Genomic DNA, 21,176 nt, shown 5'->3' on the forward strand with positions numbered 1-21,176 from the left:
TCCTAGCTCCTGGGCACATGCCAAGGCTCAAACCTGCTAGAAATTTCTGCTTCTCCCAACAGGGGGGCAGTTCAGGGAAGCCTCTGCCTACACCTCACTTCCTCAGCTCCGTGGCAGAGAGATGCGGTGCCTTTGACAGGTAAAATGGCAGCCATTGCTCAGGGCCCACGTAAAAAGAAGCTGTGGGTTTCTGTTTACTTTTCCAGAGTTTCCCAAACCAAAAAAAAAATTTTTTTTTAAACTGCCACCTATTTGAGTCCAAGATAACTTGGATCCAAGATAAACTTGAAGTGTGGTCTGCTGTAATTCTAACCTTAGAAAGGAAGGAACTGCAGGGAAAGATGTCACAGGCCATACATCTCATAGTTAATTCCAGTGTATGTTTATTTGGCATTGACAAAAGAGGATGCTGCCTGCTTCTCTTCCTTTGTGCTCTGAGGATGCCCTGTGAGCTCGCACCAGCACACATGAAGGCACCGGCTGAAAATGACCACACACCCCAGCGGCCGCAGCGCCTTCCTTTCTGTTTTTAATCCTACCACGCTGCTGCTAGTTTATGCAGAGAACCCTACATCAATAGGACCGAGTCCAGCCACCAAACGATGAGAATACTTGAACACAAAGTTTATTTAAGGATAAAACACGTTAAAAATTATTTGGTTGATTTGTAAAAAGTGAAGGACTGGGTTTGAGGGTCAGGAAGGGCTGGGTGAGGTTCTCCAGGTCTGCAAACATCATCTCCAGTGGCCGAAGCTGGCACGGCAAGGTGGAGGCCAGAGCAGGAGGGAAAGGAGCTAAGCATGGGCTAAGGGCAGTGCCCGAGAGGCTCCGCAGAGAGAACGGCAGCTTTAATTGGAAGTCACAGCAACAGCCTTGTCTGTAACCACGGCGTTCCTGAAACAGCACGGGACAGAGCGACTTTTCCGGCCAGATTTCCCATCAGACTTCTGAGAGCAGAGCTGGCCCTGACTGGCTTATGGCCTGCACCGAGGTTCCCAGTGCCAGCTGTTCGGCATTTCGGGTAAACGCGTGCTTTCCTCCTGTTGGCTTTGAGAAGCTACTATTGCATGGCGTGGAAGAGGAGCCGGCCACGCTGGTGTCCTCCGGGTCTGACAGCTGGAGGAAGGTGGCGTGAGGTGGAGAGGTTGTTTTGACTTGGGGCACACACTTTTATACCTACAGGGACTGAAGGAAGCACCCTGAGTTCCTTATGAGGTTGCGCCTGATTGATAGACAAAATGCCACAGGGAGATCTGGGTCATGATGAGAAGAAGGGTCCACACTTGAGGTTCCACTGAAGAATTAGAGGCTGTGGACAGAACGGACATGTCAGTTCAACAGTTCCGACCTACCCACCGGCAGCACTCACATAAAAGGGAAGTCCTTAGGGAAAGGGAAAATTCAAATGGCCCGGAATAACAAAGCAAAAAAAAAAAAAAAAAAAAAAAAAAAAAAAAAAAAAAAGCAAATGAATCCAACCTCCAAGAGAGCCCTGTGCACCTCAGAAAGAGAGCCGGGAAATCAAATGCCCAAGTGATTGGCTTTCTGTCTGCTTGGCTCTTTTTTTCTGGAGCTCATGGGTCTCCTGCCTCAACCTCCCAGTAGCTGGGATTATAGGTATGTCCTACTAGTCCAGCTAAGACTGCCAACATAGCACAAGAGGACTTGGGGGTCAGATTCATGGCCAGCACAGTCTTTAAATTACTAAACCATTTTTTCATAATTGCCCATTTCTTTTAGACGAAGGACCAGGGACCCAAGAAGGTTTTGTTTTGTTGTGAGAGTACTGGAACTCCTTTGGTATTTCCCTCTCTTTCTGGGGTTATCTGGGATTTGCACAGGCAAGAAGCTCACTGGACTCCAGTGAGCTTCTCCTTGTGGGTAAGGAGCTTCCTCGGTCACTTAGCTGCCTGTCCCCTTCAGGAGAAGTCCCACCTCTGCAGCTCCGTCCATCTTCTTGCAGGGATCCGGTCACGCAGCTGCACAGAGGCCCGTCGACCCTGCTGGTGCAGATCTGCTCACAGCCGCCATTGTCTTCACACCAATCCAGCCCTGAAAATGGGGGTGTGGGAGACTTAATGGCAGAAATAGCATCATGATCAAGGTGGAGGAGGGGCTTCAGAGAGAGGGGAGAAGAGAGAGTTGTCAAAAGCCAACGAAAAGGTTTTCCTGGAGGACACAGGCAGTCGTCCGCTCATACCAGTGTCTCTCGTGTTTCCTCATGACGGACGCACATCACCAGGGAGGCACGGCTGAGCCCCGAACTCCCACTGTCTTAGTAATCTATAGTGTGTTCTAAGGAACATACATACTCTTTCTCCTAATGGGTCCCACTGAAATGATCTGTTCTTTGTGCTCTTTTGAATAATCTGTGGCGATCCTGGAATTTTGTGGGCAATTCTGAAAGACAGAACACCAGAGGGAGATTTCACACAATTAGGCTGATAACTTATTCTCCACCATGTTTCCGCCTCCAAGAAAGACGGCGGCTTCGGCCTCCAGCGCTACTGCTGCTCAGATTAATTAGAACCAATGCATTCTTGATCATCGAGCCCACTGGGACTCTGGGCTTTATGTCAAGCAGAATTAAATATACCCTCCACACTGGAACGAGATTCGACGAGGCTCTGTGCTCAGGAATGAGAATGGTTGGATCTCGTCTGATAATAACGTATGCCGCATCATCTGCGAGTGGCTCTGGCCATAGCTCACATCTCGCTCCTGTAAACATGACGTAAGCTTAAAGATGGGGTGGGAAAGGCCAGGAATGAGACTCTAGAGCAATGTGATCTTGAAGGCGGAGCCGCCCGTGATGAGGACGTCAGCCTGGTATAGAGGAGGCGACAGCTTCACCCCTCATCTGCAACCCCACCCAGTTCCAGGCTATCAGACCCTAGTGCGGACCTGATGAACTGTGGGTACTCAGATATACGGTATTCTGAGTTTGGGAGCCAACGGAGGGGAGTTCATCCCACAGTCTGTTTAATTCAACATGCACGACTCGAGATACCCCTCCAGACGACTGTGATGGTCCTCACCCAAGCCAATCTCAGCTGCTCGCGGTACACACTTTCTTGGAGACATTTTCAAGGTGTTCCAACAGCAGACTAAACACTACTGGCACTTAGAGGCCCATCACGCTGTTAGCGCCGTACACCGCACAGCTTAGCTCTCCTATCCGGTAACTCCACTCGAGATGTCGGTGGCGCCAGGATGTATTGTTTAGTGTGAGGTCAATGGCCTTGTGATATGTGAGACAGACCACCCACCCAGACATCATCCCACTATACTTTCTCCTTCAAATACGGCCACCCACCCCCGAGCACATTTGGAGGACTCCATTGCGGACGCCTGGTGTCCACAGTCACTGTGGAGCAGTAAGAACAAGGCTGAGTGCTTGGTTTATTATTATTATTTTTTTTACACTTACAATCTTGCAAGAGTATTTCTCTGAGTCACAGAGGGACACTGCACAGTGAAGATGAACTTCATCGTAGTCTCCGATGAATTTGAAGACGGTGACGTGGAAACGACAGGTTAGGGACACTCCGTTCTCCTCGATGCCAATGGTGTTATCCTTGATGTTCTGACACCTATTCAAGAAAAGAAAACTTGATGGACCACTAACCTTGTTTATATTCTCTGAGAGGTTAACCCTTGCCTTCGTAGCAAGCTCCCTCATTTCCTATAAAATGGCCGTAGACGCTATGGTGGCTTCGCCTTTGGAAGTGACCTCGGGGTGGCTTCGGTAAGCTGTTTATTATCGGCCCCTCCGATTTTCCGCTGTTTGTTTTGAGACATCGACTGCCACCTTGAATTGTTATCTGAACGGCTACTGCCTGTGGGGACTGCTCTCAATTTCCCCACGCTTCGGGATCTCAGTCCGCCCCTCACCGTGCTGTGTTCTACAGAGGACAATTTAACAGACACATGTCTTACTTCCTCAGCTTTCCTCAGTTAATTATCGGTGTTGGCAGGGGCCCTGATTCAAGCCCCTCGGGGACTCTTCCCACACTAAAGTAGGAAGGAGCTGGAGGAAAGGCAGAGGGGGGTCGGGGGGGGGGAATCCGTCCCAGAGATTGCTTTGGTGGGGGGTGGGGAGCTCCCTCTTTCCCGCCTCCTAGCCCTCTAGTCAATACTCAGTTCCCACCAGCGCCACATCCCCCAGATTGGTCGTTTTGCTTTGACAGCCATTTAAAACTTCTCCAATGTAGTCTCCTTCGCTCAGGTCTCCTCATCATGCTTCCCCCACTGGAAGATCCTTCTGTTCTGCTTTCTTGGGTCCCAATTGATAGCGCCCACCTCCATATAACTATCTCTTACTCTCGTGCCTGGACCAGGCACGAGCAACACAGCTGCACCCTGCCCAGTTCTCCAGTCTAGGGACCAAGTCACAATCAGGACTGTGGCTCCGACACACTCCATGGCATATTGGAAAATCATTTCTGGATAGACGAATGAGGGAAGGCAGGAAGGAGGGAGGGAAGGAAGGAAGGAAAGAGGGAGGGAGGGAGGGAGGAAGGGAGGAAGGAAGGAAAGAAGGAGGAAGGAAGGAAGGAGGAAGCTGTGACCACTTTGAGTCCACAGAAGCCAAAAGACTTTCTAGGTGATAAAGATTTTAAAAGGTGCCCACTTTTTCTTTTTGTTTCTTCCCCCCCCCCAAGCCCACAGGATTAAATAGCTCAGCAATAAGGAAAATTAAAAACTGAAGTTATCCTTCAGCGTTCCCACACCTATTAGTTTTCGTAATTAGACAAAATGCAACTTGCTTCTCAAAGCAATAGTCTCTTAAACGACTCGAAAGGAAAACTAAGCGTGCCAGCTTCCTCTGTCATTATCACTCATTTGGAGGGGCTAAATCGGTTTAAGGATTTTCCGTCTCCCGATCGTCACAGGGACCTTCCCTCTTGAGCTAAGCCCCCACCTCTCTCTCACGTGGATGCGTAAAGTTTAGGTACCAGACAATCTTGCAACGGAGCCGCAGGGAGCAGGGATAGCTATCTGGATGTCTCTCTTAAAGCGAGCAAATACGTGTCTCGATTGACACTGGTCCTTTCTCCTGCCTGGGCACTGGAACAGAAGGGAGAAGTTGCCTGGGTCCCCAGATTACTGGGCTGGTGGTGGAAGCTGGTATTGCCTCTGCCCTCCACATCCCTGGGGAGGGAAAACTGCCCGTCCACCCCGACTCCCTGTGTGTGAGGGGCTCCATTTTGCAGCTGAGCCCATTTTCCCATGGGCTCATGGTGGGAGGGGTACATAACCACACACCTCTAGTAAAGGTGAGGAGGACTGGCGGATTCTCGTTCTCTCTGAGGATGAAATGATTTCCCACATAACAACAGTTTAATCTGAAGGCCTTTATGTAGGCAGACCCAGGGGTAAGCGGAGATTTACGGACATGCTTGCTGGCCTGCTATCCCTCTCTGGGTAGAGCCCATTAAATACTATTTTTAAAATGCTAAATACCACCTCGTCCTTCGAAGGAGACCCGAGCATTGTCATTTGGGTTTGTAGCTGAAGAATGGCTCGTGTCTTAGCTCTTTCCTTTGCTACAAGAACTGTGGACGGGGAGGGGAGGAATGTGTGAGGGGAGAAATGGCTCTGTTAATACTGTCTTCCAGGACTGAGGCACACCTGGTAGTTTCCAAGTGGCTCCCTCTGTCTCTTGGAGGGCTGACCGTCCATTCAGAGAGACAAGGGCTTTAGTGAGATCACTGCTGGAAAACCGTGTATAACACACCTGGACGGTGCACCAGATGTCACCAGGGTTTTTAGGTCACTTCTCTGGTTCTTGCTGGTTGGTGGCCTTATGTGAGCTCTGCCTAGCTTCTCTGAGGTGGTGTCATCAGCAAGACGGTGGCTATCTATAACTTTGCCAGAGCCATGCCCCTCTTCTCTCAGAGCACAGATTCCTTTTCCTGTACCCACAAAGCTCACAACAGCTTCTGGGGCAGCACTGGTCCACCACGGAGGTAGATGAAACCAGAGAAGTTCAATGGTGCCTTCTTCCAACAAGGGTGATCCAGGATGGGTAAATCACCTGCCCTTCGTGGGAGCCTGAACTCAAATTAGATGTGCTCTGTTCTTAGCGAGCGCAGTGGGGCCTGAATGTGAGGCCAGCATTGACAGAAGCAGACTAACCACGTCAGTGACCTAGACAGACAGAAGAGCAAAGGCAAGACAGCAGGAAGACTGGCGTCTCCTAGAATCCAATCATCCCCGAAGTTCACCCACATTTGTGATTGAGTTTGTGATCACTATATCCTTTTTTAATTTTCATGTAAGTTGAATAGCCCTGGCTTCTACCAGTTATGATAGAAAAAACGTAAGAGTCCTTGCACCGAGTGAGGAAACCATCGGAAAGTCAGACAATGGCGATGTGCCCTTCTGCGGGAGAACTACAACATTGCTGTGTGCCTCACTTAAGCCAAGTACACTTCTTTGCATATGTATGCCATCATAGTGAAATAAATTATTAGAATATTTATTAGCGTGTGGGTAAATCGCCTGGCACAAGCCATGTTTTTACTCATTCCTGATGTTTGGCCTTCTCATTCATTAGCTGAATAAATTCCGTTGTGCAACCGTCTTTCAGGAAATATACGAGGGGGTAGACGTATGATAATGAGTGTGAAAAAGATCGATGAGTGTAAGAAACTCCTTAGGATGCACAGCCCCACTTTCTGTAGTTTTGGTCCTCTATATTCAACCCCAGTATCACACGGAAAGAAATAATTCACTAGGTTTGAAATTATATGCTGTTCTGAGTCCTACGATCTCATGAAGTCCTGCTCCAGCCAGCCAGGAGGTGGACCATTCCTTTGTCTAATGTGTCTGTGCTGACCCACTCTTGCTGCTGACATGTCGTGGCTGTCTCAGACTCATATTGACTGCTGTGTGATCTCGGTGAGGGTGCTAGCAATCTGTATGTAGTAGCCTGAAGCTGAGTCCCAGGGCTGACGTCATCACCTAGCTCCTCCCATCACGTCAGCACTGCGTCCCTCAAATCCTCTCCATAAGATGCACTGTAGTGAGATGCTTTGACAGAGACTACACTCACACAGCTTTTGTGATACTACATTGTTTCAATAGCTCCACTTAATTATTAGTTACGATTATTAATCCCTCATTGTGCCTAATTTACAAGTTAAAATTTATTATATAAACGTTATGAATATACAGGAGAGAATGTAGGTGGCTCAGAACTATCTATGGCTGCAGGTGGTCACCAGGAGTCTGAGAGAATGTGTCCCCTCTCATATAAGGGGGAACCACAGTATTCTAATTTCTTTTGGTTGTTGTTGCTGCTGTTTTCCATATTTTTGCTGTTGCTTGCTGGTACGGGAGTTTCCAGAGCCTTAGCACGTGCTGGGAGAGAGCTCTGCCGCTCAACTCTCTCCCTTCTCTTTCTTCTTCCCACATCTATCACAGTCCTTCAGCTACTGCCACTAAATCTTTTGTTTTCAGAACACCAGACTCCTCTGTAATGGACGATTCAAGCAGGCAGGGCAGAATTCCCTCTTTCAAGGGTCTTATGGTAAATGCCCTATGACAGGGGATCTGCCTAACTTGTGTGACTTTAGACAAGTTGCTGGATTGTGTGCCGTCCACCTCCCAGGGTATCAGAAGGAGATAAATCCGCTGATACAAAATGCCGGGTCTGTGGGCGTCCACAGAAGTTAACGCCCACACCCACTCTTTTAAAGGACAATGCAGAAAACTTTCACGCTAAGGGCTCAGAGTCCGCAGTCAATGGCGAGGCGGGCACGGCCACTCACCCTCCTTCGATGATGAAGTACCGGAGTTTGTCGTTGCTGTCTCGGGACGGGGTGGCGTAGCATTTGTTGAGTGTGAGAATCAAGTGTGTGGAGTCAGCGCCAACCACAAAGACCCCTACGTAGAGCACATCCCGGGTCGTCAGCACGACCTCCCCCTGGCGGTAAGGGTGTTTGTAGGACGCGTTTTTATAGAGTGCCATCTTGGTGGTGAAGCTGCCCTCTTGGGTTGGAACTGTCAGGTTGATGACACTAACAAAGAAGGAATCATATGTGAGGCAGGGAACCAAGAGAATAAATAAATAAACTTAAAAAAAAGACACCCAATGTTATTTATTCGATTCACTGTCATTTTTCAAGCTGCAGTGTAGAGAGGGAAGGCACAGCAAGCATGCAGTCCTCCAGTCCAAGGCCGCCTTATCTAATTTGGTCCCTACATGGGGCAATTTACATTTAGATGAAATTAAATAAAATAAAAAAATTCAATTTATCAGTCCCCTGAGCCAAATTTCAAACACTCATTGGTCACAGGTAGTTACTGTATCCCATAATTCAGAAACCAAGCCTTCCGGTCATTAGTCTAGAGCATTTTGTTTCCAGAAATATGAATTATATTTTCCCCGGCACTTCAAAGACAAATGCTAGCTGTTCCGATGCTGTTAACCTTGGCTGTGGAGAACACAGGAAGCACGAGCAGCCCCTGAAATTCTTTACCTTAGCATAGGCTTCACGACAGAGTCCAAGGAGATCTTGATATCTAGCTCATAAGCGCATGAAAATTCCACATTGATGGTGCGGTCCCTCGTGATGATGTTGCCTGTGTTGTTGGCACTTTCGATCCAGATTGTGTTTTTATACATGATATGAGTACCATTGGACTGCGGGTCAAGGGGAGGTCAGAAATCATTAGACGCGGAAGTATGAGGTGAGCATTTAAAATCCATCTCCCGGAATTACAGAGAAATGGCTTCGTTCCATACCAAACCCAGAGGCTAGAGTACGTCAGCATGGAACCAGCCTCCGCACCACACCAAGTGGGGGAAAGAAGTGTTGCCACAGATATGAGCAGTGCCCTTCAGCCGATAACCTTGAGTACCCGAGGAGGGCAGAGTCTGTGCACCACTGACTTCCAACTACAATGAGAGATCTGCCAGAACTCGGGCTAGAGAGGGCATGAGATCCCGGCAATGCCAGGTGGACATAAATTGAATCCAGAAATTCCTTTTAACTTGAAATCTCCCTTCTAACAAACCTTTTACCAGGTACATGTACAAGCACCAAACTGAACAAGCGAGTCTCACCTCCTTAATCCATTCTCCCTCTGAGGAGAGCACTACACGGGCGTAATCTTTATTACGCTGCAGGAAGGGACAAGAGGGAATGCAAGATACCTAACTAGACCAAATCCTGGAAACCGTGACATGAGCAGTGTGGCCTTTCGGTATTTATACATCCAACTCCTTTCTTCAGCCAATACCCATATGACCTAAAATAGCTGGATGAGGCTCTGTTTACCTGAGAAGACACTAGAAGCATAAGAGAGCGAAGAAAGTCTCACAGATAGAGAACAAAGGACCAGCAGTGAGCATTGCAAACCGAGGGAGGAAATGTACCACTTAGAATGCTTTTTTTGTTCACTCAACCACTCAGTCCTAAATGATGATCAGCCTTCCTGCCTTTGATCTTTTCATATCTCTCTCTCTCTCTCTCTCTCTCTCTCTCTCTCTCTCTCTCTCTCTCTCTCTCTCTCTGCTATTCGTCAATGAGTGTATTTCTATGCAGACTACGCTGGCTTTAAGGATGATCAATGCTCAACTCTACTACCTCAGCCCAGCGCTCTTTCCTGCCCCCTCTTCTCACCTGCACAACGTTCCCACAGTTCCCCTTGGTGTTGTTGATCTGAAAGGAGATAAAATCCTCGCCCTCGATGCCAGAGCACTGTCTGTCATTGATTCTCACCCCCTCTCTCTCAAAGCCCAGCTGAAAGAGCTTGCATTTAGATATGGACACTTCCATTTGGGCTGCCTTGCAGGTCACCTCTGCATCGATGATGTCATGGGAATCTGTGGAAACGGGGAGACAAGCCTGTCAGTGGGAGAGCCTCATCTTGCCGCAGGGGAGGGCTGGGCCACCCATGGTCATGTTTCTTTAGAGGCAGGAAACAATCTCTACTCAGAGGCTGCAAGCATTTCTAATTAAGCTTTGATCACACCGAATGAGTACATGGATTCATTCAAAGCAATAACCTGGGCGTTGGCGTAGGCTTATTAAAAAGATAAAAATGCTAATAAAGTGCCTTTTGTCTTTTCCAGAGAAACCCGGGACTTCCTCCCACACATGCTGGTGGCAGGTACTTTTGTGTAAGTGACACACAGAATCTGTCACAGCGTGGTCTGGCTGGGGACCAGATACCCGAGGAATAGGTAGGGCCTAACCCTACCACTCACTGCCCTGACTGAGCTCAGCTCAGGAGAAACCAGTGAGTCCCAATGAGCAGCATCAGAGGCCTTTTCTCTATAACAATCACTATAGGAATAATTTTAAAAAACACCTATTTTCATGTGCCCAGGAAACATGCATTGCCCCCCCATAGAACATTCCAGACAATTGGTGAATGATGCTAATTATAGTATATGCTTGTGAGCATCTTGGTTTGGAAAGGGTCATGGAGCCAAAAGATAGAGCGCTTTGCCTTTAAGCTGACACCCAATTGGGCTCTGCTGAAGACAAGACCATGTCTAGCTCTGGGGAGCTAAGGTTCGGAACAGGAGAAGGAGCGTTAGCCGTTGTTCACAGCAAACATTTCAGCTGTGTCTCAAGGAACACAAATCTTCCACCACTTTCCTTATTTGGGAGTCGAAAAAGACCACCTTGGGTCTCTATGATGTCGCTTGGACTCATGTGGGGCTGACTAATTCCATTCACACACACATTGGCCTGTTACAATCTACTTAAGAAAGGGATGTAGCTACACAGGGATGAACATCAGCCTACACCAAGGCTGCCCAGTAGTTTCCTGGCTCTTGAAACCTTTGCTTTTGGGTTTCTAAGAGGGCGGGGAGCACACACAGCTCCTTCGCCTGCACTCTTCCTTGATAAGCTTCCTTCTTGGACCACCTGAGTAGAGATGTGCTGGTCACTCACTGTTTCCATAGGGGGGCGGCTCAATACAGCCACATAATTCTCCTCCGTTGTCTAGCTCGCAGGTCCTGTTGGGACAGTCTGCCCCCACACAGGGGTCTTCAACCACTCCTGCTAAAAAGGAAAACACAGAAACACACAATTTGATTTTCACACCTACACACAGTGGCAATGGATTACACTCGATTTGACACAGTTCACTTGGGAATGGTCAAGTGGGACCCTGCAAGTTGACAGACAGGGTGACCTCTAAAATGAATAATGACAAGTTTGTTGTTGATTGGGCATTTCCTATGGCTCTGCACTGTGCCTCAAGCTTTGACTGAATTAGCATGACTGGCTCTCACAAATACTTCTCAGGATGAGCGCTCCAACCCCAATTTCACAGCGAAGACTTACCCCAGGTCATTCAGGAAGGTATGTTGTGGAAATAAAATACAGACTTCAATCTACCAAGTAATTCTGTAATTTCTGGCTACCTATGTCACAGTTAACACCCCCCCACCATATTGTATCTAACATGTTTTGTATATATTATAACTACTTGAGTTTTCTGTATTTATAAAAAACTCACATCCAAATAATTTGTCTGTTTCCAGCATCCAGACATCTCATAGGCAGTCCTCAATATTTGTTAATTAAAAAAATTAATTTGTTAATTACATATTACAAATATTTGTTAATAACAAAAACTTAGGATTCATAAAATCTCAGAGAGGCCCCTCCTATTGAGACTTATTTTTTGATTCATGGTGCACCTTCCCCATAAATATCTACTTGACTTTATAAAAATAGGCAGATCAACAATAATATATAATTCTCCAATTCAATCGATGGTGCCATTTTGCTAAAAGAAAAAAAAAAGAATAGAGGTATTGTAAAAGCTTCAAGGACGTAAAACACCACAACACCACAGCATTGCCACGAACAGTGTTCCTGTAACAGAGGACTCCTGTACAAGAGACTCCATTGGACAGTCACTAACCAAGAGCATTCCCTTATGCAGTTCCCCATATTGTCGTGACACCCCGACATAAAATTATTTCGTTGCTACCTCATAACTACAATCTTGGTACTGTTATGAATTGTAATGTAAATATCAGATATGCAGGATATCTAATGTGGGACCCCACCCCAGGGGCCTCGATCCACAGTTGAGAACTGTTGCTTTAAGAGATTCATTTCTTTACATGATAAGTCTTTTATCTGAAAGAGAAGAATTTTTGCTCACCATGCCATAGCATGGTGAAAACACATGTACATCATGAGCCAAGATTTCTGAGTCTTTATGGGGCTTAGAAAGGTCAGACAGGTTAGTTAGAAGAAATGATATTAGAAGATCAACTGGATATGTTGTAGTAATTAATAACAAGACATTGGGTGCTTTAGAACTAGTAAGCGAGTATATTTTTAAGTGATTTCACCACAGACACATACAGAAACGAGGTTAATAACGAAACTCAGGGCTGGAGAGAGCTCAGCACTCGAGGGCATTTGCTGCTCTTTCAGGGGACCCAGGCTTGGTTCTCGGCACCCATTCAATTGCTCACAACCATCTGTAATCCCAGTTTGAGAGAATTCAACTCACTCTTTTGTCCTCTTTAGATGTCAGGCACACACACGGTGCCCATGCATATATACAGAAAAAAACTCACACATAAGATAAAAATAAAAATAAATCTTTTTTTTTTTAAAGACAGCCTTTACTACCCACACCTTGTTTGATGAGGCTGTCAAGCACTTCTAGTGAGTAACTCATTGTCCATGATGATGCTACAGGAATGGCTCAGGCTCAGGCTGTAATTTCTAGAAAGATGAGTGAGATAAGCCATCGGCATGGTTTAAATATATTTATTTTGAAAAGGCTCCCTTTTTAAAAAAATATTTATTTATTCATTATTTATTTATTGTTTATTTATTTATTTTATGTATATGAGTACACTGTCACTGTCTTTGGCCCACCAGAAGAGGGCATCAGACCCCATTACAAATGGTTGTGAGCCACCATGTGATTGCTGGAAATTGAACTCAGGACCTGTGGAAGAACAGTCAGTGCTCTTAACCATTGAACCATCTCTCCAGCCCCAGGCTTCCTGTTTTTAAGACCCTTTTGCTACTCACCCAATGTGTTCCTTGTGTGGCACAGGAACAAGAACACAGAGGGCAGTCAGCAAAGGGAGTCAATGGCTAATAAAATGGACAATGGTCAAAGAGAGCAGAAACAGTGAACAGTTTAAGGCCCACAGGAAGAGCTCATCCCAAAAAGTAGAGGTTCATTCCTCATTCGACACACAAGGTATAAATACCCTCTCACAGAAAAGCTTGTGTGTTTGTGTTTGTGTGTGTGTGTGTTTTTCTGTGTGTGTGTTTGTGTGTGTGTATGTGTGTGTGTTTTTCTGTGTGTGTGTGTTTCTGTGTGTGTATGTGATGTATGTGTGCGTGTGTGTGTATGTGGTATGTGTGTATATGGTGTGTGTGTGTTTCTTTGTGTGTGTGTGTGTGTGTATGGTGTGTGTGTGTTTCTGTGTGTGTGTGTGTGGTATGTGTGTGTGTGGTGTGTGTGGGGTGTGTGGTGTGTGTGTGTTTCTGTGTGTGTTTCTGTGTGTGGTGTGTGTGTGTATGTTTCTTTGTGTGTGTATGTGTGTATGTGTGGGTGTGCGTGCGCACACGCATGCGCACGTGTGTGCATGTACAGATATAGCCAGACAAATTTCAAAAGTTCAAACACTGAACTTTAACATTATTTAAGATATGTTTCTTATGAACACAGTAGAGCAAAATATTGGTTTCCAAACAGATTAGTAATTTTCTTAACAGTTTCTGAAATTACCAAATGTATATTATAATTAACTGCACCATTTATCCTGTTTAGGTTCTGAATTGAGTGTGCATCCACACTTACTCATATTTACTCTGTAGACTCACCAGTGTGTATGTGTGCTTTGGGAATGGTCCTGGACAGACACTGGCTCTTAGATGCATGCAGGGTTGCTAGTGTCTATCTGGCTACAGACACATGTTCTGTTGGTCACACTATCATACTGTATGGGCACACATACACACAGTACCCACTTATATGTGTATGTATACATTAGGATTTACTCCACTTATTTAAATGACGTATACACATTGCATAGTGGAAATACTATATGCACCAAAGTTTCTCACTGCAGTGAACTAGAAGATAGTACTTCACCATCTAGTTTAATGTATGGACCCTACAGACATCCATATGCAGCTTCCTTTGAAGCCAGGTGAAGCCAGCTCAATCCGGCTGAGTTGAGAAGTAAGACAGTCAGGAGTTCCAGGCTAACTATGTTCTTCTACGAAGTCAATAAATGGTTGCTTCCCAGAGCCAGAGCCAGAGCCAGAGCCAGAGCCAGAGCCAGAGCCAGAGCCAGAGCCAGAGCCAGAGCCAGAGCCAGAGCCAGAGCCAGAGCCAGAGCCAGAGCCAGAGCCTCGTCATCTATTCTGTCACTGGTCAGGGGCGACAGATGGGTCAGACTCCCCTGGAAATGCTTCCTCTTTAAATCTCAGGGACAGCTCACAGCTCTCTCCCCCCACCCCATGGAGCAGATGGATAAGGAAATATAGGGTGGACCTGACATCAGACAATGCTACCCCAGTGGCACCCACAGGAATAAAAGAATTCTCTTACAGCAATTCTCTTTCTCAATCCACTCCGTGCTAAGGATGCCGAAGGAACGGCAGGCCTCCCCGTAGGCAGCCAGGGAGCCGCACAGCTGGAACTTCTTGTGGTTGTAGCAGCCGTCCAGGTAGCAGGACTCGTAGAAGGGGAGGGGATCCAGGAGCCCATAGCAGGGCTGAAAGAAGCCCTTCATGTCGGTGAGCTTCAGGCAGTAACCGTCACCCTGCATGGCCTGGATGTGCACATTGTCACACGTGGCTGCGTATTGTGAGAACTGTAGCTCGTTGCAGCTGGGGGCGAGAGGTCTGGTCAGAATAAGTGAAGCGCGAACAGCCATCTGAGTTCTCCCAGAGAAGTGGAACCACATCTACCGTACCTGTTGGCCTAGCCCTGAAGTTTATACGATATGCAGATATCAATGATAACTAGCAACGTGCCCTTAGGGAAGTCAGGCTTTGGTGGTCTCTATCCACTTAAAAAAGGGAAGCAATGTCTACTGTTCATTACTGAGACAGAGTGCAGATAAAATACTAGGGTGGACTAGCAGTCAAAATACCACACGCCAACAGGTATTGATATAACAGCCGTTCCCCCTTCAATATACTTCACTGATATCATTGACATCATAACCATTAACAACATATTGCCAAAATAACAATAGTGATGTTTGGGGAATTAAAGACCCACGAGGAAACCCAGGAGCTTCCGGCTAGCTCCAATTTAGCGGTCTGAGATCAAAAGCGAAACATTCACAAGAGAGCTGTGTGCAGTTGACAGAGTTCACAGGAGGAAAAAGTGAAGAAAGGCAGGAGGAAACAAAATAACAGGAAAACAGAGACAGGAGCGCCTCTGGGAGACTCAGACCTTGCTTGTTGGTGGGAGACCTAGAATGGCTGAAATGTCCCAAGAGCAGCTTTTCTGCTTGAGAGTCACTGAGTGGGGCTCAGGGAGGCAGAGCCAAATTAGGGGTCAGGGGATCTAGTCCTGGCTTGGTACTCACAGGAGCTCCGTGCAGGTGAGCCACTTAGAATGTTTCTCCAAGTAAAGAAAGATAACTAGCAGCATTCTATGGCCCTTCCCTGCTCTGGGTCCTCTCTAATTCACAGAATGATCTTAACAGATGATCTGTTATTCAGTGTTTGCTTAGGGCAAGGTCAGGTGCCTGGAGCCTCCTTTCTATAGCTGGGTGCTGTCCGACAAGTAAGGAATGAAGGGATTGAGGGGTGGTGGAAGCAAGGGGATGTCAGGAAGCAGAAACATGTCTACAGAGCTAGATGTCTCTAAACATGTCTCGCTAGCATGATTCTCCAGCTGAGAGGGATTCTAAACCAAGATCCTTTGCAATGACTTGCTTAGCTCTGTCTGAGCTAGTCAGAGGGGAAAAGGCTGGCAGTCACTTCTATAATCCATGTTTTCAACAAGGTTCCCTTCATTCACAACAATGTTTGCCTACATCAGCAAAGCCTCCTGGGAAGAGTTCCTTCTGAAACTCTTCATCCTATTCCTAGTAGAGGCTCCTAAGTCTCAGGTAGACAGCTGGTGACAGCTTCCGATTCTAACCCTAGGGACACTCTTCTGGGTAGCTGAGAGCAGAATCACTTGATAATTTAGAATCATATCATCTAAACCCAGCTCCTGCCATTGGAAAGATGACCGGGGTTTCTAATGCACCTAACCTCCAGAGGCTAAACTCAAAGTTCCGCGTGACAGGAAGTGGGGTGGAGGTCAAGGGAAGTGTGCTCCTGCTCACAGCTCCTGTGGATGTGCGGGGACTGTGTGAGTCTGTGGTTTGAACACACACCTCTTCTGCATGCCATTGGTCTTCCAGCTCTGGGCCAGCACCACACTGCTCACCACGGGTTTCCCCCGCAAGGTCACGTAGTCATCAGTCATGTCTCCATTGAAGTTGCCACAGAGGCCGCACACTTTGTTCTGCAGCCTCTCACTGATGCTGATTTTAATGACGTTGAAACCATTGTAGTATATCTGGATGTCAGGGCTGGTGTCGATCACCAGAAACCCCTCGCTGCTGTAGATTTTGGTGGCCAAGCCAGTTATAAATGGAACATTTACTTGTGTGCCATTCACCTGTTGGAACCAGAGAGACAGGAAGTGGTTAGCAGAGGGCTGGGATCGGACAATCTTTTCGGCAAAGAGCCAGATTCTGCAGGCCCCGTGATCTCTACCACAGTTATTCAACACAGCCCCCGTGCTGGACCATCAACCGCCATGTGTATCAAAGTGGTTTCCAATAAAGCTTTATTTACAAAGGGTTGGGGGCGCAGTTCAGTCAGCAAAGTGCTTTGCTCAAAAATCATGAGGACATCCTCTTACTCCTAAGAAACAGTCGGGCACGGCAGCTCACGCTTATAGTTCCAGAGTTAGAGAAGCTGAAAATCTCTGGGACTTGGAGGGCAGCCATTCTAGCCTACTCGTCAAGTACCAAGCTAGCGAGAGACCCTCATCTCCAAAATCAAATAAGTAAATCAAAGTTGGTGGCCTTTATTTATGGCTGTCCTCTGGCCTCCACACACGCCAGAGCACACACGTGCCACAGGCCACAGCCTGACAACTTCTGCGCTAGAATTTAAGGACATACACTTTGCAGTTTCCCCCACCGGAAACAAACTACGGGAACATAGGAGTTAAGAGAGACGAAAACATTAGAATCCAATTGCCCTCCGTGAGTGGATAGATATATTTTTTTTGTTTTGCGTTAAAGTTATACCAGCATCCACCAATTACTGAAAATGACATCATAATCTTGTTCTAAGGGGAGTCCAACCTGGTTACCATGGACCTGGGGATTGCTACAGTGTTTATGGTTTCCTCGTTTATAATGTATAAACCTGAAGCCTTCCCAGACGTCTTATAAACACAATATTTTCTGCATTTGTCATTTCCCTGCTTTTTATAACATTTTTTTAGCCCTTGGGACAGGATATAACATGCTTTTCCTGTACTTACAAAATAAATTGGATTTCCCCCCTCTGGTTATTAGTATCGCTGTTCCATTACAAAAAAAAAATGGCAAAAAAATCTCTTTGCTTTTTGGCGAACTTGGGGTATTATTCGGCAGTGATATCTGTCTGGCTCTCCTGATGGTCACTTTCGCCTGCTCTTGTATTCTTAGCCAGTGTGGCTGGGTCCGTGCAGGCCAATTTGCAAAAGGAATCAGAGTGTTGAAAACAGACGCAGCTTTCCTGGAAGCTATAAGCCAGGAGTAAAACCGCGATTCTTTCTTTTAAGCCTGCAAAAAAAAGCAAGTCTCCTGCCTGGCACTGTATACTAAGCTATTTGATGACTCTTTAAATAAAGGTGCATTGAGTGCTGGATTTAGCTGAGCTGGTGGTGGAAGGCAGAAAAGAGGGACTGTGTTCCAGAACGTGTCAGTGTGGCTCTCCCCTCCTCACATTCCACCTCTTACCGGAGCTCACTATGAGGGAGCCTGGCTCCATTTTTTGGGTCAACCTGATTGGTCTGCTATAACTGACTGAGGCTCAATGGCCCTGAGGAAGAATCAATCTAAGACAAATTCAACATTTCCTTTCGGTTGGAACGTCATCGTGGAGAGGCATTTGCTCCACTGGGCTTTATTTGGGTCCTTGCTTTCACAGGCAAGCGCTTACCTCCTCATTTTTAGAGAAAGCATGGCAGAAATAAGGGTTGATCTTGGAATACGTAGGCAATGCCAAGAATAATTGCAAAGGCTCTTAAAAGCTAATGAGATGCCTTTCAGAAATTAATCCAGAGCAAAAGCTGACTTATCTACCATTTTATCTCCTGGAGCGCGATTGCTACCCTGATGTCATTACAGCCTGAGACGCTAAGTTTCCTGCCTTCAGGAGCATCAGTGACAGAGGCAGGTGGCCCACTCTGACACCCACAGGAGCTTCATGCTTCAGTTCTCTGACGCAAGGACACTTGGAGCCACCCCTTGTTATTCTACAATTGGAATATTTGGGATAAGCGACAAGGAACAGCCAGCTACCACACCCCGGCTTCCCTTGGCTCATTCTGTAAGAATCAAAACCTGGTTGCCACCTTGACAGTGTTCCGGTCATTGATGAGAATCTGCTCTTCATTAATGTAGAAATAGACCGGTGAGATGATAGTGAGGTTGGGTGAGGACCACTTGTCGAAGTTGATGATGAGCTGGAAGGAGATGTCTGGCAGTTTCTGGCAGATGGTAGAGAGCACGAAGGCGCAGTTGGCAGGGAAGCGCAGGAAGGCGCCATCAAACGTGCGGAAGACACCGCCCCCTGCCGCCAGGCAGTAGGAGGTCTTGGTGCTGAAGCAGCCGCGCACCCCACTGCGCAGGGCGCACTCTTCATCTGACTTGCATTGGCGTGGGTCGCACTGGATCAGGTTGCGTCGGAAACAGCGGCAGCGCCGTGTGCAGTCCCCGTTCCAGAATAGCTGCTTGGGCTGCAAGAGAGGTGTCGTTCGGAATTAAACTGTGAACTCAGACTGCAGTCAAGGTTGGAGACCCCCAAACTCAGCCTAGCCTCCCTTTAATGGGGCTGGGGTTAGCACCAGAGAGCAGAGGGAGGCTGCCTTCGTTCAAACACCCATCCCATTGATGCAATTCGGAGGCCAAATAATACGCAATCTAGACTTTATTGGTCTCAATCAAGGACTCTGAAATCTTTATGGCTGGGGTTGCTGAACTAATCAGAGCCTACCTGAATGTGCGGCTAGCTATTGGGACTGGGTGAAGAAGAAAAATACGTTGTAGATTTTCTTAAGCCTGAGAATCAGGCTTCTAAAAACATAGGCACCACTTTAGGATGAAATTTAAATTCACTTGGGAATGAGAGGCCAGTGCTTTAAATCTCAACCAGTCGAAAGAAACTGATCATCAACTAGCATGGTCAATCATTCATTTCCCAATAATCGCCCTTCCAAGCACTTCCATCACTTCTGATTTACTTCTATTGCAAGTCTCTCTCTCTCTCTCTCTCTCTCTCTCTCTCTCTCTCTCTCTCTCTCTGTGTGTGTGTGTGTGTGTGTGTCTGTCTCTCTTTGTGTCTCTCTCTGTCTCTGTCTCTCTGCCTCTCTCCCTCCCCCCTCTCTCTGTGTTTGCATGTGTGTGTGTCTGTCTCTCTCTGTCTCTCTGTCTCTGTCTCTGTGTGTGTGTCTCTCTCTGTCTATGTCTCTCTCTGTCTTTGTCTCTCTCCTTCTTTCCCTCCCCCCTCTGTGTGTGTGTGTGTGTGTGTGTGTGTGTGTGTGTGTGTGTGCCTGTGTGTGCGTGTGTTAAAGGTGATGTGTCTAGCTATTGTCATAAAAGAAAGCTCTGGGGTCAGGCCTCTCATCAGTCAGTCCCAGCTCTCTGTCTTCTTCAGAAGACGAGACAAACCTGTTGAAATGCCTTTAGTACAGTGTCTCCTTAACAGGAAGCAACCATTATTTTCTGTTCTTCCCGAGATGGGCACCAATGTACAGACACAGTGCTACTCGGTAGAGCTTATATTCTTAATCTTGCACTTGCTGTACACTGGGACCACTGAGAAACGCTCGCAGCCGTCCATGTGTGAGGACCACAGTAAGTAGACAGCAAGAGATGCAGCTACCCCATGCCTTCAGGGTGAGCATCACTTGTCCTAAGTGCCAAGTTTCGATGAAGGAGTTTTTTCGACTTAGGAATAATTGCACATACGTGATGAGATATCTTGGGAATAGGACCCAGGTCCAAACATGAAATTCATTTATGACTCATATATCCATTCTACACTCAGCCTGAGAACTTAATGCAATATTTTACACATCTTGTGTCAAGGTTTCATGGTGTGAAGTTTCTTTTGACTTATAGCAAGCGTCGGGTCAGTGCTCGAAGGACTGTATTCTGCAGCATGCTGTACGTCAGATTTTTTGATTAGAGATGTGTAAGTTATATCAATTTACTGGAAAGTCCTATCCAGAAAAGATGTTTTAAGATACATAGAGGGGCCTATGATTCTGTCTGGCCACTGTTTTCTGTTTAACCACACAACCCTTGTGTTGACTGATTGTGAGTCAGACTCAAGGGTGAACAGAGGGCACGCTCTTCTGAGCAGGGTGTCATTCGTCTTTCGAGTGAAGACATTAGAAGCCAGGTCCTTGCTCCTTCTACATCTGTAACATACTCCGGGGTCCCAGCAGCCTCACAAACTGACTTCATTTCTCTTATCAGATTTATACAGTAATTGAGTGGTTAGCCTGGCCTCTGTTTGATAAGAACACAGACATTACATCGGTGGAAAGGGGGAAAAAATAACCCGATGTTTGCGGATTTGATCGGGGTAAAAAAACCCATTCACACAAGAACTTGATTGTGAAGCCAGCCTCCAAGGGAAGCGTCAGGCCCCATGTTGCTTTCTTTACCTTAATTAGACATGGCAGCTGGGTGATTACCCTACATGCTAATGACTGGATGCGCTCTCTCTTTATTTCCGAGGAAATCTGATGTATAAACAAAGCCTCAGAGCTTGTTTGAATTGAGGCAAATGGATGCCGATTATTTGTTCTGTGACTTTGCCACTTCCGGGATAGAAGCTGTTGTCAAAACCCACTGACTTTCCGATGGAAACCAGATAATAATGCTGATGGCTGCCAAGGGGAAAAAAATAACC

General features: G+C 46.7%; 1 protein-coding gene across 2 annotated transcripts in view; it reads right to left on the minus strand.

Moving 5' to 3' along the window:
- Nucleotides 1–609: 609 nt before the first annotated feature.
- LOC116906564 (tubulin-specific chaperone cofactor E-like protein) overlaps nucleotides 610–21,176 on the minus strand; it is a 143,779-nt gene continuing 123,212 nt past the window's right edge. The window contains exons 20-30 of one of the 2 annotated variants that reach the window (XM_032909277.1): nucleotides 18,610–18,993; nucleotides 16,367–16,653; nucleotides 14,575–14,855; nucleotides 10,920–11,030; nucleotides 9,636–9,838; nucleotides 8,490–8,653; nucleotides 7,779–8,027; nucleotides 3,431–3,593; nucleotides 2,313–2,400; nucleotides 1,936–2,052; nucleotides 610–1,309 (exon numbers count right to left, since the gene is read on the minus strand). In XM_032909277.1, coding sequence (XP_032765168.1) covers nucleotides 1,209–1,309; nucleotides 1,936–2,052; nucleotides 2,313–2,400; nucleotides 3,431–3,593; nucleotides 7,779–8,027; nucleotides 8,490–8,653; nucleotides 9,636–9,838; nucleotides 10,920–11,030; nucleotides 14,575–14,855; nucleotides 16,367–16,653; nucleotides 18,610–18,993 — 2,148 coding nt within the window. In that variant the 3' untranslated portion in view covers nucleotides 610–1,208. Of the gene's footprint in view, nucleotides 1,310–1,935; nucleotides 2,053–2,312; nucleotides 2,401–3,430; nucleotides 3,594–7,778; nucleotides 8,028–8,489; nucleotides 8,654–9,635; nucleotides 9,839–10,919; nucleotides 11,031–14,574; nucleotides 14,871–16,366; nucleotides 16,654–18,609; nucleotides 18,994–21,176 lie in introns of both variants that reach the window. The other variant, XM_032909278.1, reaches the window with a different exon arrangement.

The sequence above is a fragment of the Rattus rattus genome, chromosome 8 (genome assembly GCF_011064425.1).
Source record: "Rattus rattus isolate New Zealand chromosome 8, Rrattus_CSIRO_v1, whole genome shotgun sequence".
Classification (NCBI taxonomy): domain Eukaryota; kingdom Metazoa; phylum Chordata; class Mammalia; order Rodentia; family Muridae; genus Rattus; species Rattus rattus.